The sequence below is a fragment of the Rhea pennata genome, chromosome 26 (genome assembly GCF_028389875.1).
Source record: "Rhea pennata isolate bPtePen1 chromosome 26, bPtePen1.pri, whole genome shotgun sequence".
NCBI classification, from domain to species: Eukaryota; Metazoa; Chordata; class Aves; order Rheiformes; family Rheidae; genus Rhea; species Rhea pennata.
The window spans coordinates 1,539,662-1,560,550 of record NC_084688.1 but is presented as its reverse complement, the minus strand read 5'-3'; the positions used below and the strand labels follow the sequence as shown (position 1 = coordinate 1,560,550).

Here is a 20,889-nt window from a genome sequence, read left to right as displayed (position 1 = left end):
GGGCTTTGAACTGGGGAAACTGAGGCACAGCCTGTTGCCTGCAGCTGGAGGGACCCAGGAGCCCCGGGGGGGATTTGGAAAGGGGGGGGTATTTGCCCGAGGGGGGCGGAATTTGCTTATATAATGCCCCCCCCCCCCTTGCCAGCCTGACCTGTCCCTGTGCCCGGGGTGGCCCCAGTGCCAGCACCCAGATTAGCTGTTCCCTCCTGGCCGGATCCCGCTGTCCCTGGGTCCCCGCCAGCCCCTGTCCCCTCCCTGTCCCCGGCCTTGTCCCACTCCCCATCCCCATCCCCACATGCTGCCCATGAGGCCTCGGCACCTTCATCCCAGTGTCAGGGGCTAAATCTGACCCACCGTGTCCCCACTGGTGTCGGACGTGGCTTTGGGGGCCCTTAGCCCCTTCCCCGTGCCCAGCCCGAGTGGGTCCCATCCTGCTCCCAGCAGGTGGTGCCAGGCCCTGCCGCGGGCTGAGGCCCAACACGCTCAGCTCATTGGTGACATCTGCACAAGGGAGCAGTGATGGGGGGTGTCATTCCCCCCCCCCCAAATCTATGGGGCCAGACCCACGGCTCAGCCGGGAGCCGCCAGCGCTGCTCAGCACAGAGCGGCCGCGTGGGGCCGGATCCGGCGCCGCCGGAGCCCAGCCCGCGCCCCCGGCCCCGGGGCTGACGCTAACCAGGTTAGCCGGGATGGACGGCCGCGATCGCGGCGGCGCCGGGCTCGGCCGTGCCTCCCCGCCGGCCCCCCCCCCGGCCCCGGCCGCGGCTATAAGGCAGCGGCGGTGGCTGCGGCGGGACCCGCAGCCCCTCGCCATGAGCAGCCTGGCCGCGGTGCGCGCGGGCTACGAGGGCTTCGACCCCCGCGCCTACCTGCAGAACAACTACGTGCCGCCGCGCGCCGACTTCTCCTCGGAGGCGAGCGTGGTGCCCTGGAAGCTGCGGTGCCTGGCCGAGACCTTCGCCGGCGGTGAGGGAGGCGCCGACGGGCTGGGCGAGACCCCGGGCACCCGGCTCCCCCCTGCCCACCCTGCTGCTCCCCACCTGGGTGTCTGGCTCCCCTCTTCCCTCCCCCCCCCCCCCCCCGCAATGGGACCCTGGCGTCCGGACCCCCCCCCCTCCCCAGGGTGCCCGGCTGGGTGAGGGACCCCGGCGTCCTGCCCCCCCCCCAGGTGAGATCCGCGGGCGGACGCTCATCGACGTGGGCTCGGGCCCCACCATCTACCAGCTGCTCAGCGCCTGCGACCACTTCGAGGAGATCGTGGCCACCGACTACCTGGCGGTGAACCGGGAGGAGCTGCGGCGCTGGGCGCGGGGCGAGCCCGGCACCTTCGACTGGAGCCCCTTCATCCGGCACGTCTGCAAGATCGAGGGCCGAGGGTAGGCACGGCGCGGGCACGGGACCCCCAGCCCAGCCCCTGCCCACACATCCCGGGGGGCTCCTGACCCCACATCCCTGCAGAGCATAACCCTGCATCCCGGGGGGGGGGGGGGGGGGTCCCGGTCCCACATCCTCGTAGGTGCTGGGCTGATCCCTGCAGGGACCCAGCCCACATCCCCCTGGGACTGCAGCCCAAATCCCATGGGTGCTGGGCTGAACCCCATGGGATCCCAGCCCCACATCCCCCTGGGACTGCAGCCCAAATCCCATGGGTGCTGGGCTGAACCCCATGGGATCCCAGCCCCACATCCCCCTGGGACTGCAGCCCAAATCCCATGGGAGCTGGGCTGAACCCCATGGGATCCCAGCCCCACATCCCCCTGGGACTGCAGCCCAAATCCCATGGGTGCTGGGCTGAACCCCATGGGATCCCAGCCCCACATCCCTGCACGACTGCAGCCCCACAGCCTCCCAGATGCCGGGCTGTCCCCTGCAGGATTGCAGCCCCACATCCCTGTGCAATCCCAGCCCCACATCCTGTGGGTGCCAGGCTGACCCCCATGGGACCACTGCCTCACCCTGCTGCAGGACCACAGCCCCACGGGTGCCAGGCCGGTCCCCACGGGATCGCCTCCCCGCGGGCGCAGGCCGAGCCCCAGGGCTGACGCCCGCGTCCCCGCAGGGAGCACTGGCAGGACAAGGAGCGGCGGCTGCGGGGGCGGCTCCGCCGGATCCTGCCCATCGACGTGCACCAGCCGGACCCGCTGGGCGCCCCGCTGCGCCCGCCGGCCGACGCGCTGCTCTCCGCCTTCTGCCTGGAGGCCGTGAGCCCCGATCGGGCCAGCTTCGCCCGGGCGCTGGCCCACGTGGGCTCGCTGCTGCGCCCGGGCGGCCACGCGCTGCTGCTGGGCGCCCTCGGCGAGTCCTTCTACCTGGCGGGCGCCGCGCGCCTGCCCGTGGTGCCGCTGGCCGAGGACGACGTCCGCGGCGCCCTGGCCGGGGCCGGCTTCGCCCTCCGCGATTTCCGCTCCTACCTCATGCCGCCCGCCCTCAAGACCGGCGTGGACGACGTGGCCGGCGTCTTCTTCGCCCACGCGCAGAAGCCGCCGGAGGCCTGAGCCCCCCCCGGCCTGTCCCTGAGCCCCCGGCCAGCCCCGATGGCGCCCTGCCAAAGCTGGATTTCGGAAAGCTGCTCCTGAGCCCCCCCCACCCCATCCCCAGTGCCCCCCACGCTGCCCCCCAATAAACCTTGAGCTGCAGAGCACGGTGTGAGGCGGCTGCAGGCGGCGCGGTGAGCCGGGCCCGGGGGAGAGGGGAGGCGCACGGCAGGGCAGGCACGGGGCACACAGTGGGGCAGCACGGTGGGCATGCAGAGAGGGTGGGGGCACACCAAGGGTGGGTGTGGGGCACGCCCTGGGGCATGATGTGCGTGGGCTACCCCCCAGGGTGGATATGGGGCAGCCAGTGGGGCAGGCGTGGGGTGCAGTGCAGGGTGGATATGGGGCACACTGTGGGGTGACAGCAGGGGGTCTGGGGCACAGTGCATGTGCAGGCATTGCGTGGCAGGGGGGTGTAAGGGGCCTGGGCGCGCAGTGGGGCTGGGCGAGGGTGCCCCACGGCAGGGCCGCGGAGCGAGGCGGTGGCAGGGCAGTGGCCAGGCACTGGCGTAGATTAAAAACCAGCTTTATTCAGAGCCCACGACACACAGGGGTGAAGGGGGGGTTGTGGGGGGTCCTGGGGGGCACAGCCCCTCCCCAGGGCGCCCCAGGGACCATGGATGAGCAAAAGCACCCTGTCAGCCCCACACATTACACCAACAGCCCGGACCCCACGTCAGGCAGGGGCTGAGCCCCCGAAGGCGGAGCAGCACCCACCCACACGGGCACCCCGAGCACCCCCGGGCGCGTACGCGGCGCACGCGTGTGCCGGGGCGCAGGCACCATCGGGCACAAGCACTGCGCAGCCCCGTGGGGCACACACCCGCCCCCCGCCCCGTCCCCCCGCTGCGCCGCCGGCCCCGACAGCCATTGCCACCTCGCGGGCTGTGGGGCTCCGCGGCAGCGGCGGCCGCCGGCGCGGCGCGGGCAGCAAGCCGGGGCGGGCCGGGGATGCCCAGCGAGAGCAAAGTCAACCTCGGAAGGCAGCGGAAGGCAGGAGCCCGCGGCCCGGGGACCGAGGGGGCCGGGCGGCGGGGCTCCGCTTGGCACACGGCGGGGCGGCGCCCCAGGGAGGCCTCCGCGGGCAGCGGCCGGGGGGCTGCTCTTCCCCCCGCGCCGCTAGTCTGCTTTGAAGAGGTCCGAGTTGGCCTTCAGGAGGTAGAGGCTGTCGTCCACGAGGAAGCTGCGGAGAGGAGGGGGAGAGGCGGGCGGCTGCCAGGGGCTGCGAGGAGGGTCGGGGGTGCCGGGGCTGCGGCTCGGCCCCAGCCCGCTGCCCCCCGCGGCCGTGGGGAAAAGCCCCGGAGCCGGGGCTGGAGGCCGGGATGTGCCCTGGCAGGGCACGGCTGCACCCTCCGGCCCCAGCGCCGGCTGCAGGGGCTTCAGTAGCGACACGGGGGTCCCCCAACTCCCCCCAGGGAACACGGCCAAATCTCAGGGCTTTCTGGCTCCCAGGGATCGGCAGCAGGGTGCCCCAGCACCCCATGGGCAAGAGAGGGGCACCCATCTGGGAGAGAGGGGGGTCCAGTCCCCCGCGAAGGGGGTGGGCCAGGGCACTGACCTGTAGAAGAGCACGTTGAGGGGGATGGTGCTGATGTGCCACATGGCGTGGGCGTCCAGCACCCAGAAGAGCGGGGGGAAGTCGAGGAGCTCGAGCAGGGCGAGGGCCTGCAGGAGCAGCACCACCACGGCGCACTTCCAGACGTGGGGCAGGCGCGGGCGGTTCTGCACGCACCACCACAGCCACCAGAAGAGGTTGAGGAGGCCTGGGGAGCACCGGGGAGACAGGAGCACCCGCTTGGCACAGGCTGGACCCGCTGGCACGGCCCTCCCACGCCGGCTCCCGGGATCACCCTCTGACCCACAGCCACCACCGTCTTCTCCCCACCGCAGGCGGACGGATGCGCGTCGGGGCCTCACCGATCGTCACGTTCGCGGCCATGTTGTAGCCGTAGTCAAACTGGACGAGCGTCAGGTAGGAGATGTGGCAGGTGAGGAAGAGGAGGAGGAAGGCCCTGAAGATGCTGATTAAGGCTGGCCGCTTCAGGCCCAGCGTCCTGGGGGACAAGGAGGAAGTTTGGGGTTTGTGCAGCTCCGGGCAGGGCTGGGGACGCAATGGGCACAGCGCCCGGCCTGCCCCACGGCGAGGCTCCTCGCCGGCCCCAGCAGCGTCCCCCGGAGCCGGGACGCGAGCGGGGCGCTGGCTGCGGAGGGTGAGCGGAGCACGGGCACAAGCCCGGCGCCACAGCTCACCTGACACAGCACAGGTAGATGGAGTGCAGGACGACGGCCGAAGCGCAGAAGTAATCCAGCTTCTGCGAGACACGAGGCCAGGTTGGGAGTGCAGAGAGCAGGGATAACACAGACGGCGTCCAGAGGGTCAAGAGCTTTCAGGACAAACTCAGCAAGGTCCAGAGGTGAGAAAGTCCCTCCAGACCCAGGCAGGAACAACCAGACCCCAGGGCAGGTGTGGGGACAGAGGGTGACGAAGCCGCAGGACACGCTGCGGCACGTCAGGAAGGGGCAGCCCCACAGCCACCGGCGCCAGCTCCGCAGGGTGACACTCACCTCCGTTACAGCTGTGTCCTTCGTATGGAAAACAGTGGACCAGAACCAGGCGTTTAAGGAGACCTAGGGGAGGAGGTGGCTGGTTAGACAGGGAAATCTCAGGCTGGGGCAATCACGACCTGGGAGTCTCGAGAGAAGAACCAGAGCGGCAGCATCCTCTCAATCCCCACTTAAACCCCGCAAGCCCTTTGCTCAGCGGAGGCTCTCCTGGGGCACGCACGGCATCCCAGGACCCCTCGCTGCTCGCTGCCCCGTTGCCAACAGCTTTGATCGACTCCCTGCCCGACCGGCAAACGTCAGGCTCAGCCGGCGACAGCAGCGCAGCTCGCGGCACCCACCGAGAGCGGGTACGCTCCGACGCCAAAGCCCGGCCGCAGGGCCGCGAGAATCGGTGTGGCTACACTTAATCACCTTGTTAACCGCGGCACGCTGCGCGGCGAAAGATTAAACAGCCAATGCTATTAGCTAAGTGCCAATTACTAGTTTCAATCACGTTCCCCCTAACCAGCTTGTCAGTCTCATTATCAAACAAGAGTGCCCCGAAAATTGGATCTGCAGACGCGAGCTGCCGGGGCAGGCGGCAGCTAATGGAGCTGTGCAGGGTTTGCTGATCAGCTGTTTATTTAAAAGCCCCTGAGACTGCTCTCTGGCAGAGGATGCCCAGGCAAGCGCTGCCTGCCCAGCGCCGCGCTCAGCGCAGAACCTCCTCCTCCGCCACTCGCGCACCGGCTGCGGCTGCTCGGGCAGTTGCACCGCTGCCGGCACCAACTGGGAACCGGCGTCAGCTCTCTCACGTAGCCGACCCGGGCGGGAAGACAACACGCCGTGGTGGGGTCACAGGGCTCGTTTTGTGCCTGGGTGGTTTTATAAGCAGCAACACCCCTGACAACGACCTGAGCAGCAAGCAGCCAAACCCCGCGCCCCAAGGCTCCAGACAGCTCCTGCGGGGCGAGGAAAGCGGCTCCCACCCACGCACAGGTCTGTATTGAGCGGCAGCGATTTCCCCCTGCCCTGGCACAGGGAGTTTACTGCAGGCAAGAGGCACTGAACGCTCACGGCCCAGCGAGAAGCCCCTGCACAAAGCCTGTCCCCTCGGCCTGCCGAAGCCAGCAAGGGCAGTGAAGGAGGGAGGCTGTCCCCCAGAAGGACAGCTCTGTGGAGCGCAGGGACGGTGCCGTCCATGGGGAGGGCAGAGACGAGGCAGCTCCGGGAGCAAGGGCAGGAGCAGAGGGCAATCGCACAACTCACATCAACCAGCCCCAGACCCCTGTGGGCAGGAAGCCGGGCAGCAAACGTGAACCAAGACTGGGGGGTCCAGCCACCCCCCTACACAGGCTGGCTGAGAGCCAGAGCCACAGCAGATGGGAACAGGGCCACGAGACAGGGCTCCCCCGCAGCCCTCCGGGACCCCACGGAGCACATCCTGCTGCTCCGGGGCACCCAAGCTGGCTCAGAGGACTGATCCCTCTCGCGGGAGCAACGTATCAGTCACCACTGACCAGAGAGCCCCTCAGCTTGCTGGACCCTGAAATAACCCCGGAGGGTCCCTGGGAGAAGGGGGCGATGGCACAGGCTAACAGGGGACCCCCGGAGCAGCAGTGAGAGAGCAGGGAACGGCTCCTCGCTGCAGCCCTGCCCTCCCTGGGCAGCCCCACAGCGAAGGCGCCTGTGCGAGCGCAGCTCACCCAGGCGAAGGTGATGCACGTGTGGTACATGGGCGAGGAGGGCGGGACGGAGGCTTTGTAGCGGTGCAGCATCACAAAGCTGGCGAGTCCGTTGAGGAAGGAGGCGAAGGCAGACGCGGGCTCCTGGAAGAACAGGAAGCGAGAGAAGGGCCACTAGAACAGAAAACAGGAAGGAGACGGATGACAGACACGTTAGCTGCGTGGACCGCACCGTTCTGCTGGACACGGCGCCCAGCAGTTGCTGGGCACAGCCCTCACGGACGGAGGAGCCGGGTGCTGGCTGGGTGTTAGCACCCTCGTCGCGGGGCTCTGCCCGGGGGGCTCAGGCAGCCGCTGCCGGAATGGCCCGAGGCGGCTGGAGCGTGCCTGGCACCCTGGGCAGAGGGAGGACCGGGCAGCTCAGAGGCCAAAGGGATGGGGCAGGGGAGGACAGGCCGGTGCGCGGGGCCGCCCCAGGCCTCGGGGACACGTCTCCCTCACAAGCACACGGTGCTGGGTGCCGACCCGGCTCACCTTGCCGTGGAACTGAGGCACTTTGTAGCCGCCCTGGACGTAGGCCCGCACCGTGAGCCACATGCACTCGTACTTGCAGTCATCTCGGCAGGTCCAGCCTGCAGCGGAGGGAGAGGAGCTGGCGGCCAGCACAGGCCTCCGAGGATGGGCAGGGGTCTCTCAGGGGCTCGGCACTTCCTGGGTGCCCCATCCCCAGTCACAGAGCCCACTCCAGTCAATCCCAGTGCAGACCCCGGTGTTTCCATTAGGCAGAACAGTCTGAACACCCCAGCACCTAGGGGTGCTGGGGCCCAGATCGGGGCAAAGAGGAGCCCACTAGGGTTTGCCCTGCCCAGTTGGGGGGATGTCCACTGTGCTGGGCACAGGCAGGGCCAGTGCCTGGGCTCCAGTCTTCCCCAGTGTCCCCCAGCATGGCCCCGCACCCCCCTATACAGCTGAGTGTCCTTCCAGAGCGGCGGTTCAGCTCAGCCCAGCACAGCCCCAGTACAGCCCATTAACACCTACCAGGGCACAGAACTCCTCAGCATGGCCCAGTGTCCCTCAGCATGGCCCAGTTACCTCCAGTACGGCCCAGTGTCCCGCACAGGGGCCTAGCGAACCCAGCATGCTTCCAGTATGGTCCAGTGATACCCAGTATGGCCCCATGACCCCCAGCATGCTTCCAGTACAGTCCAGTGATATCCAGTATGGCCCCATGATCCCCAGCATGCCTCCAGGATGGCCCAGTGTCTCCCAGCATGGCCCAGTGTTCCCCAGAATGGCCCAGTACGGCCGCAGCACGATCCAGAGCCCTCCCAGTACGGCCTGGTCCGGCCCCAGAGCCCCGGGGCCGCTCACCCGCCCGGGGCGGTGTTGTAGGCGGGGCTCCAGAGGGGCGTGGCCTCGTCAGGGGGCGTGGCCTCCCCGCGCCCAGCCAACGGGTGCGCGGGGCGGGCCCGGCCGTACCTGTGAGGCTCATGTAGAGCGGCTGGCGGGCGCGGAAGTGCCGCAGCGCCGCCCCCGAGCAGTTGCGCCGCTCGCAGCGGGCCAGGCAGTCCCGGTACAGGGGCTCCCGGTCGCCCTGCGAGCCGCGAGCAGGGCCCGGCGCCGCCGCCGCCCCCAGCAGCAGCAGGAGCGCGGCCCGAGCGGCGCCCCGAGCCGCCATCGCCGCCCGGCCCCGCTTCCGGCCGCTGCCCCGGAAACGCCACTGCGCCGCGGAGCACCACGGGATATAGCGCCCCCGCCGGCCGGGGAGCATAAGGGATACAGCGCCCCCAGTGGCCGAGGAGCATCACGGGATATAGCGCCCCCCAATGGCCGGGGAGCATAAGGGATACAGCGCCCCCAGTGCATCACGGGATATCGCTCCCCTCAGTGGTCGAGGGGCATCAGGGGCTATAGCGCCCCACTGCGGCCGAGGAGGATCACGGGATATAGCGCCCCCCCCCCCTCAATGGCCCGGGGAGCATCACGGGATATAACGTCCCACCCAGAGGCTCATGGGACGGCGCCGGGGGTCAGAGGAGCCCTGGGCCTGGTGGCACCCGCCGCCCCCTCAGCGAGGGCCCTTCCCCGGGAGCCCCTTCCCCGGGAGCCCCTTCCCCGGGAGCCCCTTCCCCGGGAGCCCCTTCCCGCGCAGCTCCGGGGGCTCGGCGCCCTGAATGGCGCCCCTCCTCCAGCCCGCCGGGCCGGGCCGCCCCCTCGGCCCAGAGCTCCGCCCGCGGCCCACCACCGACCCGACGTGCTGGGGCCGCCCCCTGCCCCAGGGCCGCCCCCTGCCCCACACCCCCGCGCTGTCCCTGCGCTGCAGCCCTGCCCCACGCCCCAGCGCTGCCCCAGAGCTCGGCGCTGTCCCCGTACCCCTGCGCTGCCCCATAGCTCGGCGCTGTCCCCGTACCCCAGCGCTGCCCCATAGCTCGACGCTGACCCCGTACCCCTGCGCTGCCCCATAGCTCGACGCTGTCCCCGTACCCCAGCGCTGCCCCATAGCTCGGCGCTGTCCCCGTACCCCTGCGCTGCCCCATAGCTCGGCGCTGTCCCCGTACCCCAGCGCTGCCCCATAGCTCGACGCTGTCCCCGTACCCCTGCGCTGCCCCATAGCTCGACGCTGTCCCCGTACCCCAGCGCTGCCCCATAGCTCGGCGCTGTCCCCGTACCCCTGCGCTGCCCCATAGCTCGACGCTGTCCCCGTACCCCAGCGCTGCCCCATAGCTCGGCGCTGTCCCCGTACCCCTGCGCTGCCCCATAGCTCGACGCTGTCCCCGTACCCCTGCGCTGCCCCATAGCTCGGCGCTGTTCCCGTACCCCAGCGCTGTCCCATAGCTCGGCGCTGTTCCCGTACCCCTGCGCTGCCCCATAGCTCGACGCTGTCCCCGTACCCCTGCGCTGCCCCATAGCTCGGCGCTGTCCCCGTACCCCTGCGCTGCCCCATAGCTCGGCGCTGTCCCCGTACCCCTGCGCTGTCCCCGTACCCCAGCGCTGCCCCATAGCTCCGCGCTGTCCCCGTACCCCAGCGCTGTCCCCGTACCCCTGCGCTGCCCCATAGCTCGGCGCTGTCCCCGTACCCCAGCGCTGTCCCCGTACCCCAGCGCTGCCCCATAGCTCCGCGCTGTTCCCGTACCCCAGCGCTGTCCCCGTACCCCTGCGCTGCCCCATAGCTCGGCTCTGTCCCCGTACCCCAGCGCTGCCCCATAGCTCGGCGCTGTCCCCGTTCCCCGGCGCTGTCCCCGTACCCCTGCGCTGCCCCATAGCTCGGCGCTGTCCCCGTACCCCAGCGCCGTCCCCGCGTCCCACTCCCCCCGCCCTGCCCCACACTCCCGCGCCCCCCCCCCACTCCGGGCGGGGGGTCCCGGCGGGACCCGCGGCGGCGGCGGCGGGAGCGCGCGCGGGGGCGGCGGGAGCGCGCGGCGCGCCCTGGCCCGGGGCCGGGGCCGGGAGCGCGGCGCGGCCCCGCGAGGCGGAGCCCGGGAGCGCGGCGGGCGGCGGCGGCTCCGCGCCGCAAACTTTCCCGGAGCGGCCGGCGCGGGGCCATGGGCCGCGGCCCGCGCTGAGCACCATGATCGCCGCGGGCGGCGGCTGCTGCCTCGGCACCGGGCTGCTCCTGGCCGCCCTCTGCTCCGCCGCCGCCGCCGAAGGTGGGTGCCGGGGCCGCCGGGGCCCCCTCCCCGCCCCCCCCCCCCCCCGCCCCGGGTGGCACCGGGACTGGGCGCAAAGTTGCGGAGGGATCGGGGGCACCGCGGGGCCGCTCGGTTTGTGCGGGGGGTTCCCGGTAGGGGGGGGGGGGCGAAAACCCCCCGCCCCGGGGGGAGGGGGGCGAGACCGGAGCCCTCCCCCCGCCGGTACCACCGCCCTCCCCGGGGGGGGGGGGGGGCGAGACCAGACTCACCCCCGACGGTACCAACCCCCACCCCGGGGGGGGGGGAGGGCGAAGCTGGACCCCCCCCCCCGCCGGTACCACCCCCATCCCCGTCTCCCCCCCCCCCCTTCGAGGGTCCCGGGGCCGAAGCTCGGGCGCAGCGGCGGGGGGGGCTCGGGGGCCCCCTCGGCGCGGGCACGTGGCGGCGGCGGGCGTCGAGGGGCGCAGGCGGGAGCCGCCCGGCAGCCCCGGGCCGCCCTTCGCCCCCGCCCGCCGCGGGGCCTTGAGCTTCGTCCTCCCGGAGCGGGGAGGCCGCGGCGGGGGGGGGGACACGACGACGCCGACGCCGGGGGCAGGTGGCCGCTGGCGGGCAGCTGCCGGGCACCGGGCGGCTGTCAGTCAGCCGCGGCGGCGGCGGCGGCGGGGACGCCGGCGGGGAGCTCCCCACGGCCGCCGCCGGGCCTCGGCTTCCCCACGCGGGGCGGACGGGGGCCCATGCCGGTGCCCCGGGCCGGTGCCCCGGGCCGGGCGGTTGCTAGGAGACGGCAGCGGCCATGGCGGGCCTGCGGCCTGGCCGGGTCGGACGGCCCCCCCCTACCCCGCCGCTGCCGCGCCGCACCGGGGAAACCGAGGCACGGCGGCGGCGGCCCTGCGTCAGCTCCCCAAACACGCCCGACCTGAAAAGTCGGTTCCTGGCGGGCCGGGCCGCGGCCGCGGGGCCCCCCGTGCCGCCCCGCCGGCCGTGACTCACCCGCCCGGCCCAGGGCGGGCACCCGTGACACGACGGCGCCAGGTCTCAGCTCGCCCCCGGCGCCGTTGCCCTTGGCGGTGGTGCTGGGGGAGGATCCCCCCAGCCGTTCCCCCCGCCTCGCGCACGCACGCCAATCCGTGGGGCTGTGTGTGGCAGGAATCCCGGCTGGCTCGGGGAGGGGGCTGGCGGCCTCCGGCGAGGCCGTCCGGGGGCTCCTGGCATCCGCCGCCGCTCAACAATCGGGTCTTGTCTCGGCGCTCCCCCCTCCCGCCGGCGTGGGCAGAGCCTTGCCGCTCCCGCCCGGCCCCCGGCGAATCCCGGGATCCGCGGGAACGCCGGCGCGGGCGGCCTGGGGGACGCCAACCGCAGCCCGGCCCCCGCCAGGGCTTGGGTGCGCGCCGCGGCGGCCTCCCGCCTCGCCGTCCCCACCTTCCCAGGCCGGTTTCCCAGGCTGGCCCAGCCCCAGGGTGGTGCCAGGGGCCGCCCCAGGGTGCTGTGGCCCCGCGCTCGCCCTGGGGCCGGGCCGGGCCGCCCCACGCGGCCCCGGGGACGCGCGAAGGGGCCGGAGGCGCGACGGACGGCCCGCCTGCCCCACGCCGCCGTGCGAGCGGCCCCGCCGGAAGCCCATAGGAAGCTGTTGGAAGCAGCTCCGGAGGTTCTCGGCGGTGGCGGCCTCCGCGGCATTTCCTGCGGAGGCCGGCGCTCCGGGCTCGGCTTCCCGCGGGGCTGCTTCGGGGTGTCCCCCCGCCAACAGTGCCAGCGCCGCGCTGACGTCCCGCTCTGTCCCCGCAGTGTGCACCGGCACCGACATGAAGCTGCTGCGTCCCTCCAGCCCCGAGAGCCACTACGAGACCCTGCGGCACCTCTACCAGGGCTGCCGCGTGGTGCAGGGCAACCTGGAGCTCACCTACCTGGCCCCCGATGCTGACACCACCTTCCTCAAGGTGAGCGGGCTGGGGACACCCCGAGGTGGCCGGGGACGCCCCGAGGCAGTGGCACGGCCGGGGACCCCCCCGGGGGGCCACGCCGGAGGCCCTCACGCGCCGCCCCTCCGTCCCCAGGACATCAAGGAGGTGCAGGGTTACGTGCTCATCGCCGAGAACCAGGTGAGCCGCCTGGAGCTGCAGAGCCTGCGCATCATCCGGGGCACGCAGCTCTTCGAGGAGCGCTACGCCCTGGCCGTGCTGGGCAACGCCGGCCCCGCGGGCGCTCCGGGGCTCCGCCAGCTCGGCATGAGGCACCTCACAGGTGGGTGCTGGGTGCCTCACCGGGCCTGGGTGCTTGGGGGTGCCGGGGGGTGCTGGTCCCTGCTTGGGGCTGAATGCTCGGGCTGGGCATCCCTGCCTGAGACTGGGTGTCCCCATGGGGCTACCAGTCCCCTCTGGTCCCTTGTCCAGGATTGAGTGTCCCCGTGGAGCTGCGGGTCCCCACCTGGGGCTGGGTATCCCCGTTGGCCCCTGCCCAGGGATGGGTTTCCCCATGGGGCTGCCAGCCGCCCGGTGGTCCCTGTCCGGAACAGTGAGTGTCCCCACAAAGATGCTCGTCCCCCCTGGTCCTTGCTGATCCCTGTGTGGGGCTAGGTGTCCCTGTAGGGCTGGGTTTCCCCACGGGGATAGGTGTCCCCTCTGGGTCGCCTGGGCTGGGTCTCCCCATGAAGCTGATGGTCCCCGGGTGTCCCCACGGCGCTGTCAGTACCCCGCTGGTCCCTGCCCAGGGCTGGGTGTCCCCGCAGGGCTGGCTGCCCCTGCGGGGCGGGCGCTGGGGCCGGGTGCTCACGCCGGTGGCGGTGCCCGCACAGAGATCCTGAAGGGTGGGGTGCGCATCGAGAGGAACCCCCAGCTCTGCTTCCAGGAGACCATCCTCTGGGCCGACATCCTGCACCGGCACAACGAGCTCCGTGGCGAGACCCACGTGGAGAGCACCCGCAGCCGCAGCTGTGAGCCCCACGCCGGGCCGGGAGGGGGGGAACGGGGCGGGCAGGGGTCCTACCTGCTGGGAGCTGCGGCATCGCCGGGGTGCTGTTCCCACGGGGTGCCTGGGGCAGGATGCGGAGGCCGCTCATGTTCCCCCGCCTCGGCCAGGTCCTGACTGCCGGGAGCTGTGCACGGAGGGGCACTGCTGGGGCGATGGGCCGCAGGACTGCCAGACACGTGAGTATGGCGCCTGGAGCCAGCCCTGGCTGCGGGAACCCCCAAAATCCCTGCCCCTGGGACCCTCCACTCAGCTGAACCGAATCCCTGCCCTGTGCATCCCTAAAACCTCTGCCTTGGGGATCCCCACCTTCCTCCACAAATCCCTGCCACAGAGACCCCCGAATTCCCTGCCCCATGAGTGCCCCATTTACCCCCCAAAGATTTCAGGGCCCCCCACTGATCCCTGAGCCCAGGACCCCCCTTCCCCCCCAGGTCCCTGTGCCCCCCAGCTCCAACATGGCGGGGCAGGGGAATCCCTGGGCCGGGGTGGGTCTGGCAGACCAGCACCTAGGGTGAGGCTGGGGTGGGGGATCCAGTCCTATGGCCTCAACTCCTGGCAAAGGGTGGAGGGCCCCCAACGTCCCTCCTCTCACTAGGGGAAGCCCAAGGGGGTCCCTGTCCCCACCGTGTCCTTCTTCTCCCCCCTAGTGACCAACAGCATCTGCCACGGGTGCCCCCGCTGCAAGGGCACGAAGCCGACGGACTGCTGCCACGAGCAGTGTGCCGCAGGCTGCACCGGCCCCAAGCACTCCGACTGCCTGGTGGGCACCGGGGCTGGGGGGGCGCGGGGCTGGCAGGGGGCTCCTGGGGAGCAGGCTGGGGGTTATTAGAGGTCTCTGGGGCAAAAGGTCTCACTGTAGCCCCTCATGCCCCAGGCTTGCCTGAACTTCAACCGGAGCGGGATCTGCGAGCTGCACTGTCCCCCCCTTGTCATCTACAACTCGGACACCTTCGAGTCGGTGCCCAACCGCGACGGGCGCTACACCTTCGGCGCCAGCTGCGTGAGCCAGTGCCCCTGTGAGTCCTGCACCGCGCCGGGCGCCGAGCGTGGCTGCGCCGGCCCCCAGCCCTGACCGCCAAGCCCTCCCGCCTTGCCCTAGATAACTACCTGGCGACGGAGGTGGGCTCCTGCACCCTCGTGTGCCCCCAGAACAGCCAGGAGGTGAGCGTCAACAACGTGCAGAAGTGCGAGAAGTGCAGCAAGCCCTGCCCGGAAGGTAAACAGCCTGCGGGGCGCCTGGGCACGGCTCAGGGGACAGCCCCAGGGGTCTGCCTGCATTAACCTGGGGGGCTCTAGGCTCCCTGAGAGGTCCGGGGAATCCCTGGGGGGCCCAGAAGTGCTGGGAAGGTCCCCTGTGTCCCTGTAGTGCCAAGGGTTGGGCTCTCCAGAAGGAGCAGGGATTCAGCCTTGGGAGGGTCCCTGCAGGGTGTCCCCCACCCTGGGGTGTCCCGTCCCCCACCCAGCCCTGCTCTGCCCCCAGTGTGCTACGGGCTGGGCGTGGATTTCCTCAAGGGCGTCCGGGCCGTGAACGCCTCCAACATCCAGCACTTCGCTGGCTGCACCAAGATCTTCGGCAGCCTGGCCTTCCTGCCCGAGACCTTCGCTGGGTAAGCACCCCGCACCCCGCCGCGTCTCCCTGCGGGGTCTGCCGGGACCCACACCAGGACCTGCCCCCCTCCAACCTCCATCCCATCTCCGCCAGCGATCCCAGTACCAACACGGCGCCCTTGGACCCCAAGCTGCTCTGGACCTTCGAGAGCCTGGAGGAGCTGACAGGTGAGAGTGACAGCACTAAGGACAGGGGCAGCCCGGCACAGGGGGGACGCCCTGGGCAGGCTCAGGGGCGCCCCACCGTGCTGTGACACCGCTCTGCTCCTCACAGGTTTCCTGTACATCGCGGCCTGGCCTCCGAGCCTGCCGGACCTGCGCGTCTTCCAAAACCTGCGCATCATCCGGGGCCGCGTGCTGCACAAGTGAGTGGGCGCAGGGCCGCGCGGGCCCGGGGAGTGAGCGAGCGTGGCCGTGCCCGCTCACCCGGCCCGTGTCTCGCAGTGGGGCCTACTCGCTGACGCTGCAGGACCTGGCCGTGACGGCGCTGGGGCTCCGCTCCCTGCAGGAGATCAGCAGCGGGATGGTGCTCGTCCACCACAACCCCCAGCTCTGCTTCCTCCAGAAGGTTCCCTGGGATAGCATCTTCCGCAACCCCCGCCAGCGCCTCTTCCAGACCCACAACAAACCCCCAGAGCAGTGCGGTAAGGGGGCTGTCCTCCCTCCACTGCGGCCCCGCACGCTGCCCTGCAACCCCTCTGCGCCGCTGGCCCCCAACCTCGGCACCCAGCACCAGAGGAGGGAGTTGAGGGAGAGCCAGCAGCCCCATGGCCCCGGGCAGTAACAGTGCCCCCCTCCAGAGAGCGAGGGGCTGGTTTGCTTCCAGCTCTGTGCCAACGGGCACTGCTGGGGCCCTGGCCCAACCCAGTGCGTCTCCTGCGAGCGGTTCATGCGCGGCCAGGAGTGCGTCGCCTCCTGCAACCTCCTGGATGGGTGAGTACGGGGCTCAGCCTGGCCGGCGGGGAGAAGGGCAGGCCCCCTTCCACCTCCCCGTTGCAGCTGGAGGGGCTGAAGGACTCGTTCCTCGTGCAGAACGGTGCACACTCCTGTCTCCGCACAGAGCTGTCCGGGAACACGCCAATGGGACGCGGTGCCTCCCCTGCCACCCTGAGTGCCAGCCCCAGAACGGCACCGAGACCTGCTTCGGATCAGTGAGGACATGGGCACGGGCTGGGGGCGTCCCCTGTGCAGGGAGGGGCGGCCGTGGCCCCTCTGTGGACGCCAGCGTCCCTCACCGTCCCTCTGCGCAGGAGGCGGACCAGTGCGTGGCCTGCGCCCACTACAAGGACGCCCAGAACTGCGTGCGCAAGTGCCCGAGCGGGGTGAAGGCCGATGCCTCCTTCGTGCCCATCTGGAAGTACCCAGACGAAGACGGCGTCTGCCAGTTCTGCCCCACCAACTGCACGCATTCGTGAGTGCAGGGCCGGCCAAACGCCAGGCACGAGGAGGGAGGCACGGGCAGCTGCTCAGGGGGGCTCTCTGTGTCCCTAGGTGCACGATCCGGGATGAGGATGGCTGCCCTATGGACCAGAAGCCAAGGTACGTGCCCACCTGCCCTGAACCCCACGTCCCACACGTCTTGGATGCTAGGGGGCTCCTCCAGCCAGGAGCCTGCCCCAGACGGGGCAATAGCACAAACAGCATCGTGTCCCCAGGCACCATCCTGGTGCCAGGGGATAGGGCAGGCCAGGCTGCCCCCGTAGCCGCTGTCCCCCTGTCACCTGCTGTCCTGCAGCCAGGTGACATCCATCATTGCTGGCGTGGTGGGGGCCCTGCTGGTTGTCGTCCTCCTGCTCATCACTGTCGTCTGCGTCAAGCGCCGGCGGCAGCAGGAGAGGAAGCACACCATGCGGCGGCTGCTGCAGGAGACGGAGGTGGGGCGCGCAGAGCCGGAGCCCGCAGCTCTCGCAGCGTGGCCTGACCCTGGGACGGCCGGAGCTGGGCGCTGGGGGGAGCCCAGCAGCAGCACCCCTCACCCATCTGTGCCCCACAGCTGGTGGAGCCACTGACACCCAGCGGGGCCCTGCCTAACCAGGCCCAGATGCGGATCCTCAAAGAGACGGAGCTCAAGAAAGTGAAGGTTTTGGGCTCCGGTGCCTTCGGCACCGTCTACAAGGTGAGGGGCAGGTGGCACCGCCTGTCCATCCCCATCTTCATCCCTGCTCTGCACTCCCTTACCAGCTCCCCCCCTCCAGGGCATCTGGATCCCTGATGGGGAGAGCGTGAAGATCCCCGTGGCCATCAAGGTGTTGCGGGAGAACACGTCACCCAAAGCCAACAAAGAGATCCTGGACGTGAGTGGTGCAGGCGGGTGGGCAGCGGCAGCCAGCGCTGTCCTCGCAGCTCCCCACCCAGCCCAGTCTCCCTTGCCGCTTGCAGGAGGCCTATGTGATGGCGGGGGTGGGCAGCCCCTACGTGTCCCGGCTGCTGGGCATCTGCCTCACCTCCACGGTGCAGCTGGTGACGCAGCTGATGCCCTACGGCTGCCTCCTGGACTACGTGCGGGAGAACAAGGACCGCATCGGCTCCCAGGACCTGCTCAACTGGTGTGTGCAGATCGCCAAGGTAGGATGGGGGATCCAGAGGGACCTGGTGGGGGGGATACGGCCTGGGCACCAGGGGCCTGGGCCAGCCTGATGCCTGTTGCCCCCAGGGGATGAGCTACCTGGAGGAGGTGCGGCTGGTGCACCGGGACCTGGCTGCTCGCAACGTCCTTGTCAAGAGCCCCAACCACGTCAAAATCACCGACTTTGGGCTGGCCCGGCTGCTCGACATCGACGAGACCGAGTACCACGCCGACGGCGGCAAGGTGGGGGGCCGGGGGATGCGGGGACCATGCCCTGGGGGGCAAAGTGGTGGGGACCAGGGACCGCGTCTCCCCTGGAGCTGCGTCCCCTGGGGATGGCCAGACCCCGCACGCCTGCTCACCTGTCTCTGTCCACCCAGGTCCCCATCAAGTGGATGGCGCTGGAGTCCATCCTCCGCCGGCGGTTCACGCACCAGAGCGACGTCTGGAGCTACGGTACGTCGAGCTGGCCCCAGCCCTGGGCATGGTGCCGAGGGCAGCACGCTGCGGGGCCAAAGGCATCGCTCACCCCCAGCTTCCCCCCCGGCAGGCGTCACCGTGTGGGAGCTGATGACGTTTGGGGCGAAGCCGTACGATGGGATCCCTGCCCGGGAGATCCCCGACCTGCTGGAGAAGGGCGAGAGGCTGCCGCAGCCGCCCATCTGCACCATCGACGTCTACATGATCATGGTGAAATGTACGGGGCGGGGGGGGACGCGGCCCGGGGCCCCGGGACGGGGCACCACAGGGACATTCATCCCAGCAGGGAGGGGCCGGTGCCTGGGGGCACCAGCCCTCACAGCACCCGCTTCTGCCCTAGGCTGGATGATCGACTCCGAGTGCCGGCCCAAGTTTCGCGAGCTGGTCACCGAGTTCTCCCGCATGGCCCGGGACCCCCAGCGCTTCGTGGTCATCCAGGTACGCGGGTCCTCAGGGTGGGGGGCCTGCCCCTCACCGGCTCCTCGGGGCAGGACACGGGCACTGACTGCTCCCCTCGCCCCCAGAACGACATGATCGGGCTGCCCAGCTCCATTGATAGCACCTTCTACCGAGCCCTGCTCGAGGAGGAGGACATGGACGACTTGGTGGATGCTGAGGAGTACCTGGTCCCTCACCAAGGCTTCTTCAGCGCCGAGACCTCCACCACCTACCGCAGCCGCATCTCCTCTACCCGCGTACGTGCTCCCTTGCTGGGCAGGGGCCGGGTGCTGGCACGGGGACGGGCTGTCCCGAGCCCTTGTTCCTGGCAGAGGGTTTGGGTAACCTGCTGCCAACGGTGCCAGGGCACCTCTGGTGCACAAGGGCACGAGCCAGGGCCAGGCAAGGCTGCAGCCATGTGCGTGCTTGGGGAACACTGGGCGCAAAGTCTCTCACGCTGCCCCGAGGGCCCAGCCCGCCTGCAGACCGCAGACCTCCAGCGTCAGCACCGTGGCCTGGGTGGAAACGGCCCTGGCCCTGGCGCCGTGCCTGACTCCTGTACCCTGTCCCGCACCCAGAGCACCGCAGAGAGCCCGGCAGACGGAGAGAGCGAGGACTTGGCCGCCTTCCCCTTCCCACCCCAGAGCGCGGCGGAGGGGCCGGAGAGCCCCGCTCCGGAGGCGCTGGAGGGGGAAGCCGCAGCCAAGGCAGCCTTGCAGAGCCCGCCAGCGCGGGAGCCCAGCACGCCGCAGCGATACAGCGAGGATCCCACGGGGCTGCCGAGCGACGAGAACGAGGGCCTGGAAAACGATGGCTTTGCCCCCCTGTCCCCCTGCGCTGCCATGCCAGGTAGGAAGGGGTGGGAGGGGGCGGCTGAGGGCTCCTCCGGGGGCTGCGCATGTTGGACCAGCCCCTGACGCTCCCCTCGTGCCCACAGAGTACGTGAACCAGGCTGGGGAGCCCCGGTCTCCTCCCCGGCACCCCTGTGCACCACCGTCCCCGCCAGATAAGCCCAAGGGCCACCAAGGCAAGAACGGGCTCATCAAGGAACCAAAGCACCCCTTCGGGGGGCCCTTTGGCCACGCCGTGGAGAACCCCGAGTACCTGGCGCCCCCCTGCCTGCCCGGCCCCGGCCCCTTCAGCCAGGCCTTCGACAACCCCTACTACTGGAACCAGGACCCCTCCAAGGCCGGCGGTGCCGAGGCCAGCACCGACGTGACGCCCACAGCCGAGAACCCCGAGTACCTCGGCCTCGCCGACGCCGTCACACGGCCCACGGACGCGGCCGTGTAGGGCCGGGCCACGGCGACCCCCCTTCACTGAGGCAGCTCGGGGAGGGATGGTGTGCAGCGGCCCACGAACACAGGGCTGGGCTGGGCTGGGCGGCGCCCGCGCCAGCGCGGCGGGGCTGGCAGAGCCCAGGACCTGCGGGACGGAGCGCGGCAGTGCCTGCGGGGCCGAATGCCCCCCGTGAGCCGGGGGATGGAGCTCAGGCTGTGAGGGGGAGCAGCACAGGGCGCTCTGCCCTGCAGCCAGGACCAGGGCCAGCCCCGCTCCAGCACAGCCTTCCCTTGCCGCCTGCAAGCGCTGAAAAGCTTCAAGCCCACAGGGCCCAGGACCCTTCACACCTGTGCAGCGCGCGTGTCCCGGAGAAGGACAAGGGAAGCCAGAGGCAGCAACGTCCCAGGACACAGCTGAGCAGCCCTCCGCCGGGGCTCCGGAGCTGCCTCTGCCGACGGGAGCCAGTGCTCACAGCACCAGCAGCCGGGGAGCAGCGACCCAGCAGGAGCTGGCTGGGTACACACACACCTCCTCGCCGCTGTGCTATTTATTGCTGTTTTCTACACCTGCTGCTTCCCTCCCCAGCCCCTTTGGGCTCCCTATCTAGCTAACAGCACACATCCCCCTGCCCCAGCAGCACCCCAAAGACTTCATTACTGCTCACATCTCCAGACCTGTCCCAGTTGGATCCGTGCCGGGAACCTTGCTCACATCACCCTCCCCACCCCGGAGCCCGGGCCAGGCCGGGACACACAGACTTGCACTGAGACCAGGGTGACACAGCCGCCAGGCCTCTGCGTTGGCCCAGACACCTGCTGGATTATTTTGAAGCCGACTGTATCACACCTAGGTGTATATTTGATAATTGTACATTGTTTTTCTACTTTGCTTGTCTGCCTGGTTCCCCCCATTCTCCGGCGTCTGCCCTTTCCCATCGGCAGCTGACATGGGACTGGGGAGCCGTTCCCGTTTCCCAGGGACCAGAGCTTCCCTTCGCCCTGGCCCCACTGGGCTCAGCTCCCACCCAGGGAGGTAAGAGAGGGCAGGACCCACTTACCTGGTGGTAAAGTAAGAGTCTTAAACCCGCCCAGCTGCTGGCCCAGTGCAGGGCAGCTGGGAGACAGGGCCTGATGTAACCCTGCTTGTACCCGCCTCCCCTC

At 70.5% G+C, this 20,889-nt stretch overlaps 3 protein-coding genes across 8 annotated transcripts; 2 read left to right on the top strand and 1 right to left on the bottom strand.

Annotated features, from left to right (window-relative positions):
- The first annotated feature begins 794 nt into the window (after positions 1-794).
- PNMT (phenylethanolamine N-methyltransferase) lies at positions 795-2,636 on the top strand. The gene is made up of 3 exons (XM_062595769.1): positions 795-966; positions 1,169-1,376; positions 2,060-2,636. Exons 1-3 carry the CDS (start codon positions 813-815, stop codon positions 2,493-2,495), a joined length of 798 nt encoding a protein of 265 aa, XP_062451753.1. The 5' UTR covers positions 795-812; the 3' UTR covers positions 2,496-2,636.
- A 408-nt stretch (positions 2,637-3,044) lies between these two features.
- Positions 3,045-8,441, bottom strand: PGAP3 (post-GPI attachment to proteins phospholipase 3). Of its 3 annotated transcripts, none has more exons than XM_062595646.1 (8): positions 8,243-8,441; positions 7,298-7,395; positions 6,785-6,937; positions 5,100-5,162; positions 4,785-4,918; positions 4,452-4,588; positions 4,093-4,297; positions 3,045-3,717 (listed from the first exon to the last, which is right to left on the bottom strand). In XM_062595646.1, the coding sequence occupies exons 1-8, from the start codon at positions 8,439-8,441 to the stop codon at positions 3,654-3,656; spliced, it is 1,053 nt and encodes a 350-aa protein (XP_062451630.1). In that variant the 3' UTR covers positions 3,045-3,653. The 3 variants fall into 3 exon arrangements, with proteins under 3 accessions (XP_062451630.1, XP_062451632.1, XP_062451631.1); XM_062595648.1 differs by having other exon boundaries at positions 4,785-4,846; XM_062595647.1 differs by having other exon boundaries at positions 6,785-6,907.
- Positions 8,442-10,311: 1,870 nt separating this feature from the next.
- On the top strand, positions 10,312-20,612 carry ERBB2 (erb-b2 receptor tyrosine kinase 2). Of its 4 annotated transcripts, none has more exons than XM_062595527.1 (27): positions 10,312-10,410; positions 12,175-12,326; positions 12,444-12,630; positions 13,181-13,318; positions 13,464-13,532; positions 14,004-14,116; positions 14,231-14,372; positions 14,456-14,572; positions 14,837-14,963; positions 15,059-15,132; positions 15,239-15,329; positions 15,409-15,608; positions 15,765-15,897; positions 16,025-16,115; positions 16,215-16,375; positions 16,456-16,503; positions 16,700-16,838; positions 17,000-17,080; positions 17,160-17,258; positions 17,344-17,529; positions 17,618-17,773; positions 17,911-17,986; positions 18,081-18,227; positions 18,351-18,448; positions 18,535-18,705; positions 19,027-19,297; positions 19,386-20,612. In XM_062595527.1, exons 1-27 carry the CDS (start codon positions 10,332-10,334, stop codon positions 19,739-19,741), a joined length of 3,702 nt encoding a protein of 1,233 aa, XP_062451511.1. In that variant the 5' UTR covers positions 10,312-10,331; the 3' UTR covers positions 19,742-20,612. The 4 variants fall into 4 exon arrangements, with proteins under 4 accessions (XP_062451511.1, XP_062451510.1, XP_062451509.1 ...); XM_062595526.1 differs by having other exon boundaries at positions 16,958-17,080; XM_062595525.1 differs by having other exon boundaries at positions 16,025-16,375.
- The last annotated feature ends 277 nt before the right edge of the window (positions 20,613-20,889 follow it).

Bases quoted from the DNA above. Each gene is read 5' to 3' on its own strand.
- ERBB2 (XM_062595524.1), top strand. From the start codon at position 10,332: ATGATCGCCGCGGGCGGCGGCTGCTGCCTCGGCACCGGGCTGCTCCTG. The intron at 14,964-15,058 runs GTAAGCACCCCG...CATCTCCGCCAG, and splicing joins CTGCCCGAGACCTTCGCTGG to CGATCCCAGTACCAACACGG. The intron at 15,133-15,238 runs GTGAGAGTGACA...TGCTCCTCACAG, and splicing joins GAGCCTGGAGGAGCTGACAG to GTTTCCTGTACATCGCGGCC.
- PNMT (XM_062595769.1), top strand. From the start codon at position 813: ATGAGCAGCCTGGCCGCGGTGCGCGCGGGCTACGAGGGCTTCGACCCC. The intron at 967-1,168 runs GTGAGGGAGGCG...CCCCCCCCCCAG, and splicing joins GGCCGAGACCTTCGCCGGCG to GTGAGATCCGCGGGCGGACG. The intron at 1,377-2,059 runs GTAGGCACGGCG...GCGTCCCCGCAG, and splicing joins TGCAAGATCGAGGGCCGAGG to GGAGCACTGGCAGGACAAGG.
- PGAP3 (XM_062595646.1), bottom strand. From the start codon at position 8,441: ATGGCGGCTCGGGGCGCCGCTCGGGCCGCGCTCCTGCTGCTGCTGGGG. The intron at 7,396-8,242 runs GTACGGCCGGGC...CCTCCGCTGCAG, and splicing joins GCTCTACATGAGCCTCACAG to GCTGGACCTGCCGAGATGAC. The intron at 3,718-4,092 runs GTCAGTGCCCTG...TCCTCTCCGCAG, and splicing joins CTCAACGTGCTCTTCTACAG to CTTCCTCGTGGACGACAGCC.